At 38.6% G+C, this 26,243-nt stretch overlaps 1 protein-coding gene across 1 annotated transcript; it reads right to left on the bottom strand.

The window, feature by feature from the left end:
- Positions 1-6,917: 6,917 nt before the first annotated feature.
- LOC100378029 (lactoylglutathione lyase-like) lies at positions 6,918-26,238 on the bottom strand. The gene is made up of 6 exons (XM_002737123.4): positions 26,063-26,238; positions 22,010-22,092; positions 21,029-21,169; positions 8,118-8,188; positions 7,755-7,844; positions 6,918-7,279 (listed from the first exon to the last, which is right to left on the bottom strand). Exons 1-6 carry the CDS (start codon positions 26,129-26,131, stop codon positions 7,197-7,199), a joined length of 537 nt encoding a protein of 178 aa, XP_002737169.1. The 5' UTR covers positions 26,132-26,238; the 3' UTR covers positions 6,918-7,196.
- Between the last annotated feature and the right edge of the window lie 5 nt (positions 26,239-26,243).

The following is a 26,243-nucleotide window of genomic DNA, read 5'->3' as shown; positions in this document are numbered from 1 at the left end:
AAGCGTGGTGATATTAAAAATGTATTGGCAGTTTTACAAGCACACTGATTTTTAACACGAGGCCTGCAAAGTTATAGAGATGTCCATATTTGCGCAAGTATTTTCTGCAATCCTTACAAGAATGAAGTGTGTGGATTGCGGTAAAACGCGTGGTACAACTTTATGCCAAGGCGACCTTCAACTGTGCAAAAAATGTCAATCAAATCGTTTTCCCGTAAGTACTACTCCAAGTTCAACTGACAACATGGCGAAAAACAATGGTAAACAAAGGAAAAATGACGAGCAACGATCTGAGACAACACAGCTTGACAACATTGTGAAAACACTAGCTATGATCACAGCAAAGGTAGATAAATTAACTACGCTAGAGCCAGTATTACTGATCTTCAAGCTTGCGTGACCTATGTGAGTAATTTCTTTGACGATTTCAAAGAACAAATGACGGCACTGAGGGAAGAGAACAAAGAACTAGGATGATCTCAGCGACCTGCAACAATATACACGACGAAACAACATAGAGATATCTGGTATACCCGAATAGGAAAGGGAAAAAACAGATGAAATTGTTGTCAAGGTAGCAGATCAACCCGTCATAATCAAGAACCAGCACCAATTATAGTCAAATTCACCAGGCGCAGTTAGAAATGAACTATATGCTTCACGAAAACAATTACGAAACAAAACTACCCAAGATATGGCATTACCCGGACATAACACTATTTTCATTAATGAAAACCTCACGCCAGCAAACAAACACCTGTTCTTTTTAACAAATCAACAACGCAAAGCAAAGCAATGGAAATACATATGGACACAGAATGGGAATATACTTGTAAGGAAAAACAACGGAGACAACGCAATACGTATTTCAAAGATTGATGACATCGAACACATTGTGTAACCAGTACAACCATGTCCATCCACCTAGCCATCCATCCATTCCTCAATGAACTTAAAATCAGAATTACCAGCAATCAATTACAACACTTACTGTAAATCCTACACTGTAGAACAGTTCAACTCAGGTATAGACTTTTTTAACAGTCAACTTCTTTTTTGCATCTAAATATTAGATCACTCACAAAGCATTTTGATGATTTTGTTTCCTTTCTCAGCATTTTAAACCACCCACCTTTATTTATGGGTATTACAGAAACCTGGTTAAACTCCACCTCAAATCCTATTCTTTATAGTATCCCTTATAATTTGATTACATGTGATCTGGATAACTTACTTGGCGGGGGAGTAGCACTGTATACTCACAGCTCTTTGAACGTTACATGTATTAGCGCAATGAAAATCGCCCACTCAGAATTGATCTTTGTTGAGGCGCTCATTAATAACAAACTAATCATAGGTGTTAATTACCGTAAACCCAACACTCCTGTCATGAATTCATTGACAGTTTGGAGGTATGTCTCGATCATTTGGTTGCACAGGGCAAGCATTGTTTAATCCTTGGTGACGTGAACATTGATACGTCCAAAGATTCGGCATCTGCCAATAATTACCTTACACTTCTAAATTCATACAATTTCTCCCAGATAATTACTACCCCAACCAGAGTAACAAATAACACAAGTTCAATCATTGACCACTTACTCACAAATATCACAGACTACTTTATCGACAGTGGCACTATTCAATCGGATATTTCGGACCACTACCCAATCTTTGGCATTATACAACAATTCAAACACGTTTTTAAAACACACTACATTTATAAAATATGATTTCAACAATTACAACCAACATGATTTCTTGGCCGATTTGAGTGCGGCATCGTGGCAACAAGTGTACACTTGTTCAGATTCCAATCAAGCTTATTCTGCTTTTTATGACATTTTTCATGGTATATCATTAAAGCATGTACAGGTAAAAAAAATTATAAAATCACACAAAAGTCCCCGCAAACCTTGGATATCTAAAGCCCTAATTAAATCAATTCATACAAAATATAACTTATTTAGTAAAATGAGGAAACGCCCACAAAACACTGAACTCAAAAATAAATATAAAATGTATAGAAACACATTGACAAAACTCCTCAAGTCAGCAAAAATGGTGTATCATCTGCGAATGGTAACACGAGTAAAACGTGGCAAGTGGTCAATGAAATTCTAAATAAAACTAACGAAAATGGCCCCTCAGAAACTGTATTGCACTACGCTAAACAAAACAATAACTGACAGTTTAGACATTGCAGATAGTTTCAACTCGTACTTCACCAACATTGGGCCCAATCTCGCTGCCAATATCAATTGCCCGCCAAACAATTTTAGAAAATATTTAAGCGGAAATTTCCAAAGCTCTTTTTTCTTTCGTCCAGTTTGCAAACAAGATGTTTTAAATACAATTACATCACTAAATCGCCTGGGCATGACCAAATTTACCCCAAACAAGTTATCCATGCTGCAGACATTATCTCTGGTCCCTTAGCCCACGTTATCAATTGTTCATTGAGCCAAGGAAAATTTTCCGACCCGCTCAAGATCGCAAAAATTACCCCAATCTTCAAAAAAGGTTCGGTAACAAATGTCAGTAATTATCGTCCAATTTCCATTTTACCAATTTTTGCAAAACTATTGAATCGCTTGTAAATAAACAATTTATTGACTACTTAGAAAAAAAACATATAATGATAAACACCCAATTTGGTTTTCGTAAAAAAACACAGTCCCAAGCTTGCTCTTGCAGACTCGCTTTCAGACATAGCTGCAAACCTCGACAATGGATCCATCACCTTTGTCATTTTTGTTGATCTCAAAAAGGCATTTGACACTATTAACCATGACATCCTCATTTCCAAATTACCGTAGAGCATTATGGCATTAGGGTCTCCCACTTTTATGGTTTAGAGACTATCTTTACAATCGCCACCAATCAGTTACTTTAAATAACATTTCATCATCATACAATCTAATCAAATGTGGCGTCCCTCAAGGGTCGATTTTGGGTCCTATTCTATTCCTAGTCTATATTAATGACATTGCAAATTCAACCAACGCCTTTAGTTTTCGGCTCTTCGCAGATGATGCAAATCTATTTAAATTCCTCAAAGACAGCCAAATCAATCTTTCCGATATCAGCAATGACTTTCAAAGAGTCTGCGAATGGTGCAGTGCTAACAAACTCACAATAAATATACAGAAAACAAATTATATGATTATTAAAGCAGCACAACGAGTTGTTAACACCGAGGGAAGTCTGCTTATCCAGGGAACTCCAATTGAGGGGGTTCTATCAACTAACTATTTGGGAATTTCAATTGATCATCATATCAATTGGAAATCCCACATTGACAAAGTCAGGAAAATAATTGCCCCCAAAATTGGAATCATTTCTCAAATTCGACACTATGTTCCTAAATATATACTCTAGCTAGATAACTCATTGATATTGGCACACATTACTTACTGTATAGAGATTTGGGGAAATACTTATTCAATGCTATTAAATCCAATTACGCTTCTACAAAAGAAAATTGTCCGCCTCATCTCATTTTTTGACTTTCGTTCCCATACCGCTCCTCTCTTCAAATCTCATTGGTATTTTAAATATTAATAAGCTCTGTATATTACAAACCTGTTTGTTCGTTTTTGACTTAAAGAAGAAGCAATATGCCCATAGTATTGATAAATACACTACCCCATAATTACCCTACAAGATATGCTGCAGGCGAAAACTATTATACTCCCAAGGTCAATCTCACATTAAATCAACATACTCTGAAATACGCTTCCACTAAACACTGGAACTCACTACCTGATCGCATAAAAAGTATACAAAATAGACAGTCTTTCAAATGCCACTTAAAAAGGTATCTTCTAGAAGATATGTAAATTTTACTTTCCTATCAATATTATGTGTATTTGTATGTTACGTTGTTTTATTTTATCAGAGATTGTGAGCGTTTCTGTATTGCTTTATGTATTATACCGTAGTATTCATTACACGCTATAACTATGTCTTGTGCATATAAGCTTATCATTACTTTATTATACATCTTGGATCAAGTAGGTCACAGACTTGACTAGCTTGAATAAGCTATTTCTGTGACCCCACCAGAAACAAAAATACACACTATATTACTATCATTGTAATAACTACTATTATTAATTTTAAGTATTTATTTATTTATAATTTACTACTCAATGTATACACCGTTTCTGGTGAAATAAAATTTCATTCACAGTCATTCAATTTCATTCACAGTGTTTGAGTATTTAGCATTGCTTCTGTTAGACATCATAACCATTGATATTAGTTGGGTGCATCTTTGCTATCATGTTTTTAATGTGCTTTCCCCTTTTGTTTTAGCGTATGTTTACTTGTGCCAATGGACTTACACTCTGATTACCAGTGCGTGTGTGAGGTTTTATGGTGTGCCAGTGTGGTAAATTTTAAACATGACATTTCCTTAGGTATGCAATATCACAGAAAATGAGTGTTTAGGCTGCCAGCTCCAATGTACAAGGGAGTCCCACAATAGTTACACTTGTCACAATATCATTACCATAGTAACAATAATGCTTTGTTCACAAAATATAACTATTATACCAGTCTTGGTCATGCGACTCATGTTTTGTAGCACATTATTCCCATAAACCTTGTCATGTCCATTTCTTGCTTGTAAACTGCTACAATTGTCCATTTTATATGGATTACTGTAAATTTATAATAACCTACATAGTTTGACCAAACTTCGCAACTGTAAAGTTCATCAGATGGTGAAGTTCTTCTTTGAGTATCAAATACCCTATCACACTGTCTATGCAAACTGGCCATTTCCCAGTACAACACTATATAGAACAAGCCATGCATGGCACAGTCCCCGTTAGTTATCAAATTTGAGATATATACCGGTAGTTATGTTTATAGTAATATAGCTGGAATATAACCATGTCAGGAATATGATTTTTTTAACATTAAAATGATTGACATTTGTATCTGATCCTCAAACAAGTACTTGTCCATATTGAGATATTGCTCTGGAACAGCATTCATGTATATATATATATATATATAACATGATGTATAACGAATATATAAAATTTGAATACAATCAGTCAAAGTATTTAAGAGATATGGCTCTAGAAGCCCAATCATTAAAACAAAATGGCCGCCAGTCAGCTATTTTGAATCCAATCTGAAAATAAAATGACATGCATCAGGAACCTGTAATGTCTAACGTGTGTTATAAGTTTGAACAAAATCCATCCATAAATGCAAGAAATGCTTGATATTCGAGGATTTTTTTAGCACAAAAATAGCACACTTTGAAAAAGATCATCAAACCAATATATCCGTATATCTGTGACATGATGTATAATGAATATTAAAAATTTGAACATCATCAGACAAAACAAGTCAGACATATGGGTCTGAAAACCCATTCATTAAAACAAAATGGCCACCAGACAGCCATTTTGAATCTGATCTGAAAAATAAAATTACGTGCATCAGGAACCCGTAATGTCTAATGTATGTACCAAGTTTGAACGAAATCCATCCATAAATGCCAGAAATGCTTGATATTTGATGATTTTTTAGTACAAAAATGACAACCATTCGGCCATTTTGAATAGGATCGTCAAACTAATATATCTATGACATGATGTATAATGAATATTTAAAATTTGAACATAATCAGTCAAAACAATATATTGGAGATATGGCACGAGAATCACATTGATTAATACAAAATGGCCGCCAGTCAGCCATTTTGAATGTTATCTGAAAAACAAAATTATTTGCATCAAGGTCCCTTAATGTCTAATGTATATATACCAAGTTTGAGCAAAATCCATCTGTAAACAGCCGAGAAATGGTTGCTTTTTATGATTTTTTAGCACAAAAATGGCCGCCATTCGGCCATCTTGAATCAGATCGTAAAACAAAATGATGTGCATCAAGGTCCTATAATGTCCAACGTATATACAAGGTTTGAACAAAATCCATCTGTAAACCGGGAAATGCTCGATTATGATGATTTTTAGCACAAAAATGGCTGCCATTCGGCCATCTTGAATCAGATCATGAAACAAATTGACGTGCATATGTATGATATCATGAATGATGTATGTGTGAAGTTTGATTGTGATTGGTCCAGGCATTTCTAAGATACAGGTCCGGACGCACGCACACACGGAGGTCGAAACATAAGTCCCCGTTTTCGGACTGCATATGTATGATATCATGAATGATGTATGTGTGAAGTTTGATTGTGATTGGTCCAGGCATTTCTAAGATACAGGTCCGGACGCACACACAGACGCACGCACGCACGCACGGAGGTCAAAACATAAGTCCCCGTTTTCGGACTGCGTCAGAACAGGGACTAAATATAAGCTATTCACAGTATTACACTGCTTACAAACACTGGTAGTTTCCCAGTGCCTTCAAATATTGGCCATTTTTCAGTATTTCAGAGCTTTCCAATGCTGATCGTTTACCGGTAACAGTGTCTTTAAATACTGGCTATTTCTCAGAATTACAGTGCTTTCCCCAGTGGCTTCAAATACAGAAACATTTCCCAGTGCTTTCAAATATTAGTAATTTCCCAGTATCACAGTGTTTTTAAATATTGATAATTTACTAGTCATCATCAAGTGCATCATGGTAAAATTCCAGTCTTTTACAAGGTCACCACAATGCTGTATTAAAATATACTTACATTGCAATATTCAGCAGCTTGCAAATGCACGAGTCCAGTACAAACTATAGTTTCCTTCTGATTGACCATTTGCTTTCATGATATTTACTCATAAATATTTCAAAATCATAGAACAAGTAAGTTCTTGCCAGTGTACTTTGCCAGAGTATGTTTAAAGATTATTAAAATAAAATCACTCATTGTTTGGATAATTGTCATGATAAAATGGCCAACAAATAGTAAATTATTGTACACAACAATATAATCTCTTCAGACTGGTTTATTCTAGACAAACAATTTGTAAATAACTACTAATCAGCATTACAACCAGAATCGTACATCTTCATATAAGATGTATTTGCTCTTGCTTAAGAATATGCAAATTTTTGTAGATACTCAAATCAGCAGCTGGATTCACAGTCTGATTATTGATTTGAGACATGCATGGTTTATGCTTCTACTCAAAACGTCACTGAGTGTAAGGTTGACTATCATGCGTAATTCACCATTTTCATCCAATCCAGTCGACATGTAAATGTATTTAAAATTTCATATTGTCAGCCTTCAGAATTTCTATCCAGTAGCCATCAGGATCCTTAATAAATGCAAGTCCTTTCATTTTACCTGAAGAGATACGCCAACAATATAGAAATCAATTCTAATGAAACATACAGCATATGTGAGTTCTAAAAGACATTGTGCCACCATGCATGCACTTGCCCTGAGCACAGTACAGGTAAGTTCTACAATGCCTGCCTTTTGCAGCCATGCATGCACACAGGCTCTGGGTGAGCATGCATTTAAAAACCCAATATACACTGCATAATTTCCCTGATATGAGTACAGAAATAAATCTAATCGCAGCTGTACTTTTCAAGAAATTTAACCTTGAGCACAAAAAGCTGGGGCCTAGTCTCTGTTATGAAAGATCATCTTCAACACATACATTAAATTTTTGATCTGCAAATCAGGATCAGAGTGTGCTTGTAATACTGAACATTGGTTTCATCTGTGATGTAGAACAGAGTGAATGAAAAAAAGCCTGAATCGCCATTGTATCTACATCATATACATATGTGCAGAATTAATAGTTGCTCACCATCATCAGGTTTCTTAACAAACTCTACTCCTAGTTCTTCAAATCTTTTACAAGCAGCATAAACATCAGGAACAGACAATCCAATATGGCCTGAAGATTGAGAAGATGAACAGTAGTTCAATATTAGGTGCACAAGTTCAACAATGTGAATAAACCAGTGATGTATAACAAGACATTGCAAAATCATTTACTCGTGAATTTTTAGACCCAAGAAAGGTCTTGCCAGTTTACTTTGCAAGAGTATGTTTGAAGTGTATCGAAATAAAATCACTCAATAATTGTCAAGTTATAATAGCCAACAAATAGTATCTAATCTAAATTCCAGTTTTCTTGGATCAGTAATATCTCATGTAGTGTACTTACCAAATCCCCTGGGATCAGAGTTTCCATTGTGATATCCCTTAAAGTTTTGATCACTATCAGTACCATAGTTGCTGAAAAGATAGAAGAATTAATCAATAAACCCCCAAAATGTAAAAGGATATGCCTTAAACTGTGATAACATGTATATGACCACACCATGTAAAGTGATACCCCTTTAAAGTGAGGATTACTATCTGTACTGTAGTTACTGCAATTAGCAGTTCAAACACACATTTTTTTTCATATATATTCAAGAACATTTATTAATCAATATGTAGCCAGTTGGTCAACATGTAACCAGTGTTAAAAAAAACGTATCCAGAGGGTCAATATGTAACCAGTGGGTCAAAACGTATCCAGAGGGTCAATATGTAACCAGTGGGTCATTATGTAACCAGTGGGTCATTATGTAACTAGTGGGTCAATATGTCACCAGTGGGTCAATATGTCACCAGTGGGTCAATATGTCACCAGTGGGTCAATATGTAACCAGAGGGTCAATATGTAACCAGAGGGTCAATATGTAACCAGAGGGTCAATATGTATCCAGTGGGTCAATATGTATCCAGTGGGTCAATATGTATCCAGTGGGTCAATATGCATCCAGTGGGTCAATATGTAACCAGTGGGTCAATACGTAACCAGTGGGTCAATACGTAACCAGTGGGTCAATACGTATCCAGAGGGTCAATCTGTAACCAGTGGGTGAATATGTTTCCAGTTGGTCAATATGTAACCAGTTAGTCAAAATGTATCCAGTGGTTCAATACATATCCAGAGGGTCAATATGTAACCAGTGGGTCAATATGTAACCAGTGGGTCAATATGTAACCAGTGGGTCAATACGTATCCAGAGGGTCAATATGTAACCAGTGGGTGAATATGTTTCCAGTTGGTCAATATGTAACCAGTTAGTCAATATGTATCCAGTGGTTCAATACATATCCAGAGGGTCAATATGTAACCATTGGGTCAATATGTAACCAGTGGGTCAATACGCACCCAGAGGGTCAATATGTAACCAGAGGGTTAATATGTAAGCAGTGGGTCAATATGTGACCAGTGGGTCAATATGTGACCAGTGGGTCAATCTGTGACCAGTGGGTCAATATATAGCCAGTGGGTCAATATGTAGCCAGTGGGTCAATATGTAGCCAGTGGGTCAATATGTAACCAGTGGGTCAATATGTAACCAGTGGGTCAATATGTAGCCAGTGGGTCAATATGTAACAAGTGGGTCAATATGTAACCAGTGGGTCAATATGTAACCAGTGGGTCATTATGTAGCCAGTGGGTCAATATGTAGCCAATGGGTCAATATGTAGCCAGTGGGTCAATATGTAACCAGTGGGCAAATATGTATCCAGTTGGTCAATATGTAACCAGTGGGTCAATATGTATTCAGAGGGTCAATATGTAACCAGTGGGTCAATATGTAACCAGTGGGTCAATATGTAGCCAGTGGGTCAATATGTAGCCAATGGGTCAATACATGTATGTAACCAGTGGTTCAATATGTAACCAGTAGGTCAATATGTAACCAGTGGGTCAATATGTAACCAGTGTGTCAATATGAAACCAGTGGGTCAATATTTAACCAGTGGGTCAATATGTAGCCAGTGGGTGAATATGTATCCAGTTGGCCAATATGTAGCCAGTGGATCAATACATATCCAGTGGGTCAATATGTAAACATGTAGCTGTCGGGTCAATATGTAGGCAGTGGGTCAATATGTAGCCAGTGGGTCAATATGTAACCAGTGGGTCAATATGTAGCCAGTGGGTCAATATGTAGCCAGTGGGTCAATATGTAGCCAGTGGGTCAATATGTAACCAGTGGGCAAATATGTATCCAGTTGGTCAATATGTAATCAGTGGGTCAATACATGTATGTAACCAGTGGTTCAATATGTAACCAGTAGGTCAATATGTAACCAGTGGGTCAATACGCACCCAGAGGGTTAATATGTAAGCAGTGGGTCAATATGTGACCAGTGGATCAATCTGTGACCAGTGGGTCAATATCTAGCCATTGGGTCAATATGTAGCCAGTGGGTCAATATGTAGCCAGTGGGTCAATATGTAGCCAGTGGGTCAATATGTAACCAGTGGGTCAATATGTAACCAGTGGGTCAATATGTAGCCAGTGGGTCAATATGTAACCAGTGGGTCAATATGTAACCAGTGGGTCATTATGTAGCCAGTGGGTCAATATGTAGCAAATGGGTCAATATGTAACCAGTGGGCAAATATGTATCCAGTTGGTCAATATGTAACCAGTGGGTCAATATGTATTCAGAGGGTCAATATGTAACCAGTGGGTCAATATGTAACCAGTGGGTCAATATGTAACCAGAGGGTCAATATGTAACCAGAGGGTCAATATGTACCCAGTGGGTCAATATGTATCCAGTGGGTCAATATGTATCCAGTGGGTCAATATGTATCCAGTGGGTCAATATGCATCTGGAGGGTCAATATGCATCTGGAGGGTCAATATGTAACCAGTGGGTCAATACGTAACCAGTGGGTCAATACGTAACCAGTGGGTCAATACGTAACCAGTGGGTCAATACGTATCCAGAGGGTCAATATGTAACCAGTGGGTGAATATGTTTCCAGTTGGTCAATATGTAACCAGTTAGTCAATATGTATCCAGTGGTTCAATACATATCCAGAGGGTCAATATGTAACCAGTGGGTCAATATGTAACCAGTGGGTCAATACGCACCCAGAGGGTCAATATGTAACCAGAGGGTTAATATGTAAGCAGTGGGTCAATATGTGACCAGTGGGTCAATCTGTGACCAGTGGGTCAATATCTAGCCATTGGGTCAATATCTAGCCATTGGGTCAATATGTAGCCAGTGGGTCAATATGTAGCCAGTGGGTCAATATGTAGCCAGTGGGTCAATATGTAGCCAGTGGGTCAATATGTAACCAGTGGGTCAATATGTAGCCAGTGGGTCAATATGTAACCAGTGGGTCAATATGTAACCAGTGGGTCAATATGTAACCAGTGGGTCATTATGTAGCCAGTGGGTCAATATGTAGCAAATGGGTCAATATGTAACCAGTGGGCAAATATGTATCCAGTTGGTCAATATGTAACCAGTGGGTCAATATGTATTCAGAGGGTCAATATGTAACCAGTGGGTCAATATGTAACCAGTGGGTCAATATGTAACCAGAGGGTCAATATGTAACCAGAGGGTCAATATGTACCCAGTGGGTCAATATGTATCCAGTGGGTCAATATGTATCCAGTGGGTCAATATGCATCTGGAGGGTCAATATGCATCTGGAGGGTCAATATGTAACCAGTGGGTCAATACGTAACCAGTGGGTCAATACGTAACCAGTGGGTCAATACGTAACCAGTGGGTCAATACGTATCCAGAGGGTCAATATGTAACCAGTGGGTGAATATGTTTCCAGTTGGTCAATATGTAACCAGTTAGTCAATATGTATCCAGTGGTTCAATACATATCCAGAGGGTCAATATGTAACCAGTGGGTCAATATGTAACCAGTGGGTCAATACGCACCCAGAGGGTCAATATGTAACCAGAGGGTTAATATGTAAGCAGTGGGTCAATATGTGACCAGTGGGTCAATCTGTGACCAGTGGGTCAATAGCTAGCCATTGGGTCAATATATAGCCAGTGGGTCAATATGTAGCCAGTGGGTCAATATGTAACCAGAGGGTCAATATGTAACCAGTGGGTCAATACGTAACCAGTGGGTCAATACGTAACCAGTGGGTCAATACGTAACCAGTGGGTCAATACGTATCCAGAGGGTCAATATGTAACCAGTGGGTGAATATGTTTCCAGTTGGTCAATATGTAACCAGTTAGTCAATATGTATCCAGTGGTTCAATACATATCCAGAGGGTCAATATGTAACCAGTGGGTCAATATGTAACCAGTGGGTCAATACGCACCCAGAGGGTCAATATGTAACCAGAGGGTTAATATGTAAGCAGTGGGTCAATATGTGACCAGTGGGTCAATCTGTGACCAGTGGGTCAATATCTAGCCATTGGGTCAATATCTAGCCATTGGGTCAATATGTAGCCAGTGGGTCAATATGTAGCCAGTGGGTCAATATGTAGCCAGTGGGTCAATATGTAACCAGTGGGTCAATATGTAACCAGTGGGTCAATATGTAGCCAGTGGGTCAATATGTAACCAGTGGGTCAATATGTAACCAGTGGGTCAATATGTAACCAGTGGGTCATTATGTAGCCAGTGGGTCAATATGTAGCAAATGGGTCAATATGTAACCAGTGGGCAAATATGTATCCAGTTGGTCAATATGTAACCAGTGGGTCAATATGTATTCAGAGGGTCAATATGTAACCAGTGGGTCAATATGTAACCAGTGGGTCAATATGTAACCAGAGGGTCAATATGTAACCAGAGGGTCAATATGTACCCAGTGGGTCAATATGTATCCAGTGGGTCAATATGTATCCAGTGGGTCAATATGCATCTGGAGGGTCAATATGCATCTGGAGGGTCAATATGTAACCAGTGGGTCAATACGTAACCAGTGGGTCAATACGTAACCAGTGGGTCAATACGTATCCAGAGGGTCAATATGTAACCAGTGGGTGAATATGTTTCCAGTTGGTCAATATGTAACCAGTTAGTCAATATGTATCCAGTGGTTCAATACATATCCAGAGGGTCAATATGTAACCAGTGGGTCAATATGTAACCAGTGGGTCAATACGCACCCAGAGGGTCAATATGTAACCAGAGGGTTAATATGTAAGCAGTGGGTCAATATGTGACCAGTGGGTCAATCTGTGACCAGTGGGTCAATAGCTAGCCATTGGGTCAATATATAGCCAGTGGGTCAATATGTAGCCAGTGGGTCAATATGTAACCAGTGGGTCAATATGTAACCAGTGGGTCAATATGTAGCCAAAGGGTCAATATGTAACCAGTGGGTCAATATGTAACCAGTGGGTCAATATGTAGCCAGTGGGTTAATATGTAGCCAATGGGTCAATATGTAGCCAGTGGGGCAATATGTAACCAGTGGGCAAATATGTATCCAGTTGGTCAATATGTAACCAGTGGGTCAATATGTATTCAGAGGGTCAATATGTAACCAGTGGGTCAATATGTAACCAGTGGGTCAATATGTAGCCAGTGGGTCAATATGTAGCCAATGGGTCAATATGTAACCAGTGGGTCAATATGTAACCAGTAGGTCAATATGTAACCAGTGGGTCAATACATGTATGTAACCAGTGGTTCAATATGTAACCAGTAGGTCAATATGTAACCAGTGGGTCAATATGTGACCAGTGGGTCAATCTGTGACCAGTGGGTCAATATCTAGCCATTGGGTCAATATCTAGCCATTGGGTCAATATGTAGCCAGTGGGTCAATATGTAGCCAGTGGGTCAATATGTAGCCAGTGGGTCAATATGTAACCAGTGGGTCAATATGTAACCAGTGGGTCAATATGTAGCCAGTGGGTCAATATGTAACCAGTGGGTCAATATGTAACCAGTGGGTCAATATGTAACCAGTGGGTCATTATGTAGCCAGTGGGTCAATATGTAGCAAATGGGTCAATATGTAACCAGTGGGCAAATATGTATCCAGTTGGTCAATATGTAACCAGTGGGTCAATATGTATTCAGAGGGTCAATATGTAACCAGTGGGTCAATATGTAACCAGTGGGTCAATATGTAACCAGAGGGTCAATATGTAACCAGAGGGTCAATATGTACCCAGTGGGTCAATATGTATCCAGTGGGTCAATATGTATCCAGTGGGTCAATATGCATCTGGAGGGTCAATATGCATCTGGAGGGTCAATATGTAACCAGTGGGTCAATACGTAACCAGTGGGTCAATACGTAACCAGTGGGTCAATACGTATCCAGAGGGTCAATATGTAACCAGTGGGTGAATATGTTTCCAGTTGGTCAATATGTAACCAGTTAGTCAATATGTATCCAGTGGTTCAATACATATCCAGAGGGTCAATATGTAACCAGTGGGTCAATATGTAACCAGTGGGTCAATACGCACCCAGAGGGTCAATATGTAACCAGAGGGTTAATATGTAAGCAGTGGGTCAATATGTGACCAGTGGGTCAATCTGTGACCAGTGGGTCAATAGCTAGCCATTGGGTCAATATATAGCCAGTGGGTCAATATGTAGCCAGTGGGTCAATATGTAACCAGTGGGTCAATATGTAACCAGTGGGTCAATATGTAGCCAAAGGGTCAATATGTAACCAGTGGGTCAATATGTAACCAGTGGGTCAATATGTAGCCAGTGGGTTAATATGTAGCCAATGGGTCAATATGTAGCCAGTGGGGCAATATGTAACCAGTGGGCAAATATGTATCCAGTTGGTCAATATGTAACCAGTGGGTCAATATGTATTCAGAGGGTCAATATGTAACCAGTGGGTCAATATGTAACCAGTGGGTCAATATGTAGCCAGTGGGTCAATATGTAGCCAATGGGTCAATATGTAACCAGTGGGTCAATATGTAACCAGTAGGTCAATATGTAACCAGTGGGTCAATACATGTATGTAACCAGTGGTTCAATATGTAACCAGTAGGTCAATATGTAACCAGTGGGTCAATATGTAACCAGTGGGTCAATATGAAACCAGTGGGTCAATATGTAACCAGTGGGTCAATATGTAGCCAGTGGGTGAATATGTATCCAGTTGGCCAATATGTAGCCAGTGGATCAATACATATCCAGTGGGTCAATATGTAAACATGTAGCTGTCGGGTCAATATGTATCCAGTGGGTCAAAATGTAGCCAATGGGTCAATATGTAGGCAGTGGGTCAATATGTAGCCAGTGGGTCAATATGTAACCAGTGGGCAAATATGTATCCAGTTGGTCAATATGTAACCAGTGGGTCAATATGTATTCAGAGGGTCAATATGTAACCAGTGGGTCAATATGTAACCAGTGGGTCAATATGTAGCCAGTGGGTCAATATGTAGCCAATGGGTCAATATGTAGCCAGTGGGTCAATATGTAACCAGTGGGCAAATATGTATCCAGTTGGTCAATATGTAACCAGTGGGTCAATACATGTATGTAACCAGTGGTTCAATATGTAACCAGTAGGTCAATATGTAACCAGTGGGTCAATATGTAACCAGTGGGTCAATATGAAACCAGTGGGTCAATATGTAGCCAATGGGTCAATATGTAGCCAGTGGGGCAATATGTAACCAGTGGGCAAATATGTATCCAGTTGGTCAATATGTAACCAGTGGGTCAATATGTATTCAGAGGGTCAATATGTAACCAGTGGGTCAATATGTAACCAGTGGGTCAATATGTAACCAGAGGGTCAATATGTAACCAGAGGGTCAATATGTACCCAGTGGGTCAATATGTATCCAGTGGGTCAATATGTATCCAGTGGGTCAATATGCATCTGGAGGGTCAATATGCATCTGGAGGGTCAATATGTAACCAGTGGGTCAATACGTAACCAGTGGGTCAATACGTAACCAGTGGGTCAATACGTAACCAGTGGGTCAATACGTATCCAGAGGGTCAATATGTAACCAGTGGGTGAATATGTTTCCAGTTGGTCAATATGTAACCAGTTAGTCAATATGTATCCAGTGGTTCAATACATATCCAGAGGGTCAATATGTAACCAGTGGGTCAATATGTAACCAGTGGGTCAATACGCACCCAGAGGGTCAATATGTAACCAGAGGGTTAATATGTAAGCAGTGGGTCAATATGTGACCAGTGGGTCAATCTGTGACCAGTGGGTCAATAGCTAGCCATTGGGTCAATATATAGCCAGTGGGTCAATATGTAGCCAGTGGGTCAATATGTAACCAGAGGGTCAATATGTAACCAGTGGGTCAATACGTAACCAGTGGGTCAATACGTAACCAGTGGGTCAATACGTAACCAGTGGGTCAATACGTATCCAGAGGGTCAATATGTAACCAGTGGGTGAATATGTTTCCAGTTGGTCAATATGTAACCAGTTAGTCAATATGTATCCAGTGGTTCAATACATATCCAGAGGGTCAATATGTAACCAGTGGGTCAATATGTAACCAGTGGGTCAATACGCACCCAGAGGGTCAATATGTAACCAGAGGGTTAATATGTAAGCAGTGGGTCAATATGTGACCAGTGGGTCAATCTGTGACCAGTGGGTCAATATCTAGCCATTGGGTCAATATCTAGCCATTGGGTCAATATGTAGCCAGTGGGTCAATATGTAGCCAGTGGGTCAATATGTAGCCAGTGGGTCAATATGTAACCAGTGGGTCAATATGTAACCAGTGGGTCAATATGTAGCCAGTGGGTCAATATGTAACCAGTGGGTCAATATGTAACCAGTGGGTCAATATGTAACCAGTGGGTCATTATGTAGCCAGTGGGTCAATATGTAGCAAATGGGTCAATATGTAACCAGTGGGCAAATATGTATCCAGTTGGTCAATATGTAACCAGTGGGTCAATATGTATTCAGAGGGTCAATATGTAACCAGTGGGTCAATATGTAACCAGTGGGTCAATATGTAACCAGAGGGTCAATATGTAACCAGAGGGTCAATATGTACCCAGTGGGTCAATATGTATCCAGTGGGTCAATATGTATCCAGTGGGTCAATATGCATCTGGAGGGTCAATATGCATCTGGAGGGTCAATATGTAACCAGTGGGTCAATACGTAACCAGTGGGTCAATACGTAACCAGTGGGTCAATACGTATCCAGAGGGTCAATATGTAACCAGTGGGTGAATATGTTTCCAGTTGGTCAATATGTAACCAGTTAGTCAATATGTATCCAGTGGTTCAATACATATCCAGAGGGTCAATATGTAACCAGTGGGTCAATATGTAACCAGTGGGTCAATACGCACCCAGAGGGTCAATATGTAACCAGAGGGTTAATATGTAAGCAGTGGGTCAATATGTGACCAGTGGGTCAATCTGTGACCAGTGGGTCAATAGCTAGCCATTGGGTCAATATATAGCCAGTGGGTCAATATGTAGCCAGTGGGTCAATATGTAACCAGTGGGTCAATATGTAACCAGTGGGTCAATATGTAGCCAAAGGGTCAATATGTAACCAGTGGGTCAATATGTAACCAGTGGGTCAATATGTAGCCAGTGGGTTAATATGTAGCCAATGGGTCAATATGTAGCCAGTGGGGCAATATGTAACCAGTGGGCAAATATGTATCCAGTTGGTCAATATGTAACCAGTGGGTCAATATGTATTCAGAGGGTCAATATGTAACCAGTGGGTCAATATGTAACCAGTGGGTCAATATGTAGCCAGTGGGTCAATATGTAGCCAATGGGTCAATATGTAACCAGTGGGTCAATATGTAACCAGTAGGTCAATATGTAACCAGTGGGTCAATACATGTATGTAACCAGTGGTTCAATATGTAACCAGTAGGTCAATATGTAACCAGTGGGTCAATATGTGACCAGTGGGTCAATCTGTGACCAGTGGGTCAATATCTAGCCATTGGGTCAATATCTAGCCATTGGGTCAATATGTAGCCAGTGGGTCAATATGTAGCCAGTGGGTCAATATGTAGCCAGTGGGTCAATATGTAACCAGTGGGTCAATATGTAACCAGTGGGTCAATATGTAGCCAGTGGGTCAATATGTAACCAGTGGGTCAATATGTAACCAGTGGGTCAATATGTAACCAGTGGGTCATTATGTAGCCAGTGGGTCAATATGTAGCAAATGGGTCAATATGTAACCAGTGGGCAAATATGTATCCAGTTGGTCAATATGTAACCAGTGGGTCAATATGTATTCAGAGGGTCAATATGTAACCAGTGGGTCAATATGTAACCAGTGGGTCAATATGTAACCAGAGGGTCAATATGTAACCAGAGGGTCAATATGTACCCAGTGGGTCAATATGTATCCAGTGGGTCAATATGTATCCAGTGGGTCAATATGCATCTGGAGGGTCAATATGCATCTGGAGGGTCAATATGTAACCAGTGGGTCAATACGTAACCAGTGGGTCAATACGTAACCAGTGGGTCAATACGTATCCAGAGGGTCAATATGTAACCAGTGGGTGAATATGTTTCCAGTTGGTCAATATGTAACCAGTTAGTCAATATGTATCCAGTGGTTCAATACATATCCAGAGGGTCAATATGTAACCAGTGGGTCAATATGTAACCAGTGGGTCAATACGCACCCAGAGGGTCAATATGTAACCAGAGGGTTAATATGTAAGCAGTGGGTCAATATGTGACCAGTGGGTCAATCTGTGACCAGTGGGTCAATAGCTAGCCATTGGGTCAATATATAGCCAGTGGGTCAATATGTAGCCAGTGGGTCAATATGTAACCAGTGGGTCAATATGTAACCAGTGGGTCAATATGTAGCCAAAGGGTCAATATGTAACCAGTGGGTCAATATGTAACCAGTGGGTCAATATGTAGCCAGTGGGTTAATATGTAGCCAATGGGTCAATATGTAGCCAGTGGGGCAATATGTAACCAGTGGGCAAATATGTATCCAGTTGGTCAATATGTAACCAGTGGGTCAATATGTATTCAGAGGGTCAATATGTAACCAGTGGGTCAATATGTAACCAGTGGGTCAATATGTAGCCAGTGGGTCAATATGTAGCCAATGGGTCAATATGTAACCAGTGGGTCAATATGTAACCAGTAGGTCAATATGTAACCAGTGGGTCAATACATGTATGTAACCAGTGGTTCAATATGTAACCAGTAGGTCAATATGTAACCAGTGGGTCAATATGTAACCAGTGGGTCAATATGAAACCAGTGGGTCAATATGTAACCAGTGGGTCAATATGTAGCCAGTGGGTGAATATGTATCCAGTTGGCCAATATGTAGCCAGTGGATCAATACATATCCAGTGGGTCAATATGTAAACATGTAGCTGTCGGGTCAATATGTATCCAGTGGGTCAAAATGTAGCCAATGGGTCAATATGTAGGCAGTGGGTCAATATGTAGCCAGTGGGTCAATATGTAACCAGTGGGCAAATATGTATCCAGTTGGTCAATATGTAACCAGTGGGTCAATATGTATTCAGAGGGTCAATATGTAACCAGTGGGTCAATATGTAACCAGTGGGTCAATATGTAGCCAGTGGGTCAATATGTAGCCAATGGGTCAATATGTAGCCAGTGGGTCAATATGTAACCAGTGGGCAAATATGTATCCAGTTGGTCAATATGTAACCAGTGGGTCAATACATGTATGTAACCAGTGGTTCAATATGTAACCAGTAGGTCAATATGTAACCAGTGGGTCAATATGTAACCAGTGGGTCAATATGAAACCAGTGGGTCAATATGTAGCCAATGGGTCAATATGTAGCCAGTGGGTCAATATGTAACCAGTGGGCAAATATGTATCCAGTGGGTCAATATGTATTCAGAGGGTCAATATGTATTCAGAGGGTCAATATGTAACCAGTGGGTCAATATGTAACCAGTGGGTCAATATGTAGCCAGTGGGTCAATATGTAGCCAATGGGTCAATATGTAGCCAGTGGGTCAATATGTAACCAGTGGGCAAATATGTATCCAGTTGGTCAATATGTAACCAGTGGGTCAATACATGTATGTAACCAGTGGTTCAATATGTAACCAGTAGGTCAATATGTAACCAGTGGGTCAATATGTAACCAGTGGGTCAATATGTATCCAGTTGGTCAATATGTATCCAGTTGGTCAATATGTATCCAGTTGGTCAATATGTAACCAATGGGTCAATATGTATCCAGTGGGTCAATATGTATCCAGTGGGTCAATATGTATCCAGTTGGTCAATATGTATCCAGTTGGTCAATATGTAACCAATGGGTCAATATGTATCCAGTGGGTCAATATGTAGCCAGTGGGTCAATATGTAACTAGTTGATCAACAGGTGGTTTCACGTCAGAAAATAAGGCAGGCCTTAAGCTTAATAAAATTTTAGGCTTGCCAAAATTTTGTGTGTAACAAGAACCAAAATATTTAGGTTGGCCTAAATAAGTCGCCCCTGGAAAGGAGAGCTAGGCCCTAATTTTATTCCTCAAGTTAGGCTGGCCTGACTACAGTATGAATATGTTGACTAAATATGCAAATCAGATTCGTGAGTTTTGTTGCAGTCTCAAAACCTTTTCACATTCACAACAATGTATATTAGTATGAGAGGAGAGAAGATTTTGGCTACAGAATGATCATTATATGAATGGAAGATCAAATTCAACAATGATCATAGTGGCCAGAGAAAGTCTCGTAATTTTTTTTTTCATGTCCTCAAAACCATTTGTGTCTATAGTCTTGTCACTGTCGCTCAAGTTTTCGTTCAACAGTTCAAAACAAACCATATCTCAAATCAAATAGAACAGTTCGTTCATGCCATCCATGACTCAAATTATTTGGAAGACACCATTTTGATGTATTCACTGAGATTCACTATGTTAATACAGAAAAACACAGAATTACGAAACAACACATTGCGGTCTGCCATGTTGGACAGTTCTGATGTAACAAATTTGCATTCAAAAAACGAGATGACGCTTTAGACCGGCCTAAATAATGATGTTTTGGCTGTGTGAATGCGAAACGACATGTTTATTTGTTTATAATTTGAGCCGGCCTTAGGCCACCTAAATGTGAAATATGTAACCAGGTGATCAATATTTATCCAGTAGATCAATATACAGCCAGTTCGATTCAAAATTATATTATAAAATTATAGAAATATATATACCAGTAGATAAATTTACATCTAAAGTTTTGAAAGATCATATTCAAAGATTAAAAAAAAAAGACCAGACAGAGCTATTTGGTAACTTTTTGATATATTATCAAACCATGTTTATTAGAAGTCCAGCAAAAATACCTACTATGTAAGTTCCAAACATGCAGGTCGTGTAAACAGCCATTTAATTCTCTCGTTTTCATCTTGGGGGATTTCTTCAGGTTTGGCAAAGCCCATGAAAAACAATGTAAACTCCATATTTGGAAAATCAAATTTCTGCAACATTCTAAAAGGTGGAAAATAAATACATGAAGTTGATTTTAACACAACAAAAATGTTACAATCAATAATTCAAATTGAAGGAATTGAAAAAATTTGTTTTTTTACTGTCTAACTAGAGTGAAGGTGTGACTTGGCTGCCAAGTTTGAACCAAATCAGCACAGCCAAAAAAATCACAGAAGACTTAAAAAACTGTTCCTGATGAACCTAACTTTGGGTTCAAATTTCTCGATAATAAAAAAAAATATAAAAAAATCAAATAGTAGCTTTGTGCCCACATTCAAGCAGAGTGAGTATAATGGGCTATGTCCAAGATGTTTATTCCTAAATTACTAGGAGGAGATACATTTGGCGTGAAGCTATTCAAAAATAAGTTTTTTGGCTATTGCTATGGCATCGATGGGCCTGCCAAGTTTGAGCAAAATCGGCCCAGCAAAAAAAATTACAGAAGAATTAATACGTTAAGACACTGAAAATCACACACACACAAACACCTACACACACAAAAGTGATTTTACGGGCAATTCTGGTGAAGCGGATTGCCAATAGAAAAGCCACATGACAAATGTTATTACAAAGAATTGTTACAGAACCATAGTAAGTAGCTGCTGAAAGGTATGTCTTTTTCTTATAAATATAACCACAGTTACTAGACAGTAACATGATATAACAAAACTATTTTCATTTGAAATCATCATTCAAATCCAAATTAAAGAATTCATTAAAACAATTCTACAAACCACTCTGCATTAGAACACAAACAATGTGTAACTATACAGTTCTGCCTTTGCTGACTACATAAATAATCTCTTATAAATAATTAGCACCACAATATAAATTACTTACCTCATACCAATCACTCTGGTGTAGAAATCAAGCGATGCTTTTGGATCTTTAATTCTAAACATAGTTTGTTGGAAAATAAAATCCTGAAATTTTAATGTCATATAACATTATTTCAAGTAAGAATACTATCCTTATATTAGCCATGCATTTTTGCAAATCTACAGTTCCCCAATAAGAAATTAAAGAAAAACTTTCTTGGCCTGCCTGCAGAGTTTGTGCAAACTTGGGTCATGAAATAGGACAATGCAGTTATAACAAGCATCAATTAAAGGGGCACCTTCCAGTTGAGATTAATTTCACAACAAATTTACTTTCTGGATTAAAATAACAATGGATAACAAAAGATAGATTAACATTGTAAACAACATAAACAATAGTGTCCCATGATTCTTTTGTGCAATCCATGGGATTGAGCGGTTCCCCTTTAACAATTCACATGTTTTATCTGTACTCTCCCATCTGGTATTACCAATAGTGGATTTCAATATTCAATACATTAAGCTATGTGGATGTTTCCTGAAGGGCTCCAAGCATCATCTGCATGTCAATTGTTAATATAGAGCTTAAAATTAGGATAGCCCAAGGTACACACACCACCAATTCTTTTCTTATAGGGCTACCAATTTTGTAAGCCCGACTTGCTTTAAACGCCTACCAAACCTGGTGGACTATCCAATACAGTTAAACGCACAAAGCTAGGGCTTTGCATGTAAGTGTATTTATAAAAAATTGTAAACGCTGATCTTTAGCTTCCATTCAAATACTCAATATTGATTGGCTCAAGTGCTATACATTGTCTATGCCCATACAATGCGTTTATATGCTTTCATGTGACATAACAACTGTGACAACACCTGATTGAATAATGTTGATCTCATTAACTAGAACTAAGGTTGATATCACAATACCATTTCTGGATAATATGTATATTTATGAAATGTTCATAATGACCACAGTTTTATTCCCTTTAATGTTATAGTTATATAGGACTAAATCTGGTAGTCCAGCATGATTCCAAGAAATCTTAAAATTGTTAAAAAATTTAAAATTTAAATTTAAAATGTACTGATTGTAATCTAGACTCATGGTAAGGTTTCTACAATGAAAACATCTTCTTTGGATTTCAAAGCAGTACATAGGTCTTCTAGGTAAAAATTTTATAAATATTCTATAAATTTCCATACAAAATGTTCATGCATGCCTTCAGAAAAACAAATGTATAAATATTTCAAAATGAATACGATTTAAACAAAATTTATTTTAATTTTTAAATCAACTTTAAAATTTTACACTCTGCGTTTCATCTTATCTACATGTACATGGTATTACTGTAACCCTTCCTTCAACACTTGCACGAAAATCAGTGACCCCCCCCCCACCAAAAATAACACCAACCTTACCCCTCCTGTACTTTCTGTCCAGTCCCTTATTGATTCTTGTCACAATAGAAATTTAGCTCAAATGAAAGAAAAACTTAATAACTATTAGCAAAACAGTGTCTCATACTGCAATATTGTCGTTCAATTCCCCTGGGGTCACTCTATATGCTGTTACTACCCCATGTGCGTTCCAAATTTAGCGGGGAAGCAGAGTGTTTTTCACCTTCTAAAGCGGGCCCACGCAGGAAGCAAATCGGCCCCCTTTAAAATGCTAATGTCTTCAATAGGCCCGCTGTAGGCCCCCTCTTGCAACAACCACTCCCATACACCGCCATGGGCCCCAAATTGGCAGACCCATAGCCCCGACCAGGCCGCAAACGTCTACCTGAACATTCCCACCGGGACTTTCCCGCCACTTCCAACACGAGCATACGGAGGCTTATTGTAATCGAAGAAACGAAACAAAACGAAACGAAACGGGATAACACACTTAATAAAAATTAAACTGTATTCTGTGAAAATGGGTTTTATACGCACAATATTTAAAAAATATTTTCTGACAATAATATTTAAGCAATAAACCACCGCCGGAGATGAAACTTGACCAGTATTTTTATTTATTTATTTGTTGCTACCCTTTTTCATCAGGGGTTCACTAATTAGTAATTAGGAGGTGCAATAAGAATTATTGGAAAAAGCACATACTATATAAATGAACAAGTCATTGTCAATGACACGTCCCCGTTCTGTTCATATTTGAGTGAAATATACATTCAAAGCAGATCATGACCGAAATGCACCTGCATATGTACAACACATTGTACTAAATCTGAACAAAATCCATCCATGCATGACTGAGATCCGGTTCCGGAATTGTGAAAATACGTGATTTTGATGCATTTTCGGCCTTAAAATGGCCATCATTCAGCTATTGTTAAGCGAATCATGAAACAAATGCACATACATATTTGTGACATGATGTACCTTGTGTGTGTAAAGTTTGAACTTAATCAATCCAGACATGTCTCGGATACGGATCCAGAACTGAATTCTTTAAAACAAAATGGTCGCCAGTCGGCCATTTCAAACCCGATCCAAAAAAAAAATGACGTGCATTAAGGTCCTATTATGTTTAATGTATGTACCAAATTTGAACAAAATCCGTCCATGCATAACTGAGATCCGGGTCCGGAACGGTGAAAATGTGTGATTTTGATGCATTTTCAGCCTTAAAATGGCCGCTATTCGGCTATCGTTAATCCGATCATGAAAAAAATGCATGTGTATATGTCCCATATAATGTGTGATGTATGAGTGAAGTTTGAACTTAATCGGTCCATGCATGTTCGAGATACAGGTGATCACGGACGCACGCACGAACGCACACAGGGCAAAACATAAGTCCCCGTTTTCGGACTACGTCCGAACAGGGACTAAAAAGGAAACAGAGAATTTAAAACTTAAGAGAAAGTACAAAAATGAAACTTTTTGAAACTTAATGAAAATACAAAAAAATGAAACCTTTGAACTTAAAGTAAATACAGAAAATAAATCTAATCTACATAATCTCTTCTATAATCCATGACATCAATAAGATATCTTTTCACAATTCTATTGAATATATTAACCTTTCATTCGTGTATTTAACACCCTAAAACATTTGCCGAAAACAACAGGATTTTAATTAGTAAACGGTTTGTTTCGCTAATTAAAGATAATCGGAAATCTGCAATCACGCAGCCAAACAAGGGTCTTACAGGTACAATAATCACAATTATCGGACGAAACTTGAGCAGTATTTTTACCTTTCAGTCATGTATAAACGAACCATTCACTAATTAAAATCCCGTTATTTTCGACAAATGATTTATGGTGTTAAATACACGACTGAAAGGTAGATATACTGGTCAAGTGTCGTCAGACCTTAATCTGATTACAGATTTTCGATTGTCTGTATTTAGCGAAATGAGCCATATGCGTATTAAATATTATTATTTTCGGCAAATATTTTGTAAATATTGTGCGTATAAAACCCATTTTCCCTGATTACAGTTTAATTATCATTATGTGAGTTATCCCGTTTCGTTTCGTTTCGTCAATACAATAAACCGCATACAGAAAGTCATCTCCGAATCATTCACACTTCCGAAACTCCTTTCGCGCCTCGTTCTCATTCGCATTCAGCTCCTGCTTTTTTCTGTTTTTTCTGCCCTGCATTCATGCCAAAGTCTCTCGAAGTTGAATATAAAATGGTAATGGTATCTGATGGAATAAGAATTCTGGCAAAATTGTGTGCATTGTGTATTAAACTATCAAATAAATGATCATATTCACAGTCATGTCAATGGTTCTCTTCTTTCTTCATCAAACAACGAATGACACCAACAAGAGTTGCATTCACAGTAACTTGTTTGAGCTGATCCTTGCAAGCAGATTTAATATCTGCATCCGAAACACCACTCTATGGGGTACTAAATTTACATTGCGTCCGCAATAGGGGGTATGGTTTACCAATGTGCTGCCAGCCCTAGGGGCCTATTATTTTTTTAGCAAGAACGCACATGGTGTAACTTAAGGTTTTAATATTGAGTGACCCCCCCCCCCCCCCCCGTTCAATTCTTTCTTGTGGTCACAGTAATTGCATGTTTATATAAAGTGGCCACTTGTCGCCTACCTTTGTGCTTGGATCAGGATCCTTGCAAGCAGATTTAATATCTGCATCCGAAACACCACTTGCAGACATGTTTCTGCTAACTAATGAGTTCAGAACTACGAATAAGTATAGATCTATTTGAATGTAGTATACCAGATCGTACTACTGAGCGCCATCACACGACGACACTTGACCATGTCCG

This window comes from Saccoglossus kowalevskii, chromosome 2, assembly GCF_978046115.1.
Source record: "Saccoglossus kowalevskii chromosome 2, keSacKowa6.1, whole genome shotgun sequence".
Taxonomy (NCBI): Eukaryota; Metazoa; Hemichordata; class Enteropneusta; family Harrimaniidae; genus Saccoglossus; species Saccoglossus kowalevskii.
This window is presented reverse-complemented; position numbering and strand designations above follow the sequence as displayed.

Bases quoted from the DNA above. Each gene is read 5' to 3' on its own strand.
- LOC100378029 (XM_002737123.4), bottom strand. From the start codon at position 26,131: ATGTCTGCAAGTGGTGTTTCGGATGCAGATATTAAATCTGCTTGCAAG. The intron at 22,093-26,062 runs GTAGGCGACAAG...TTAAAATTTCAG, and splicing joins ATCCTGATCCAAGCACAAAG to GATTTTATTTTCCAACAAAC. The intron at 8,189-21,028 runs GTAGGTATTTTT...CTATCTTTTCAG, and splicing joins GCATGTTTGGAACTTACATA to CAACTATGGTACTGATAGTG.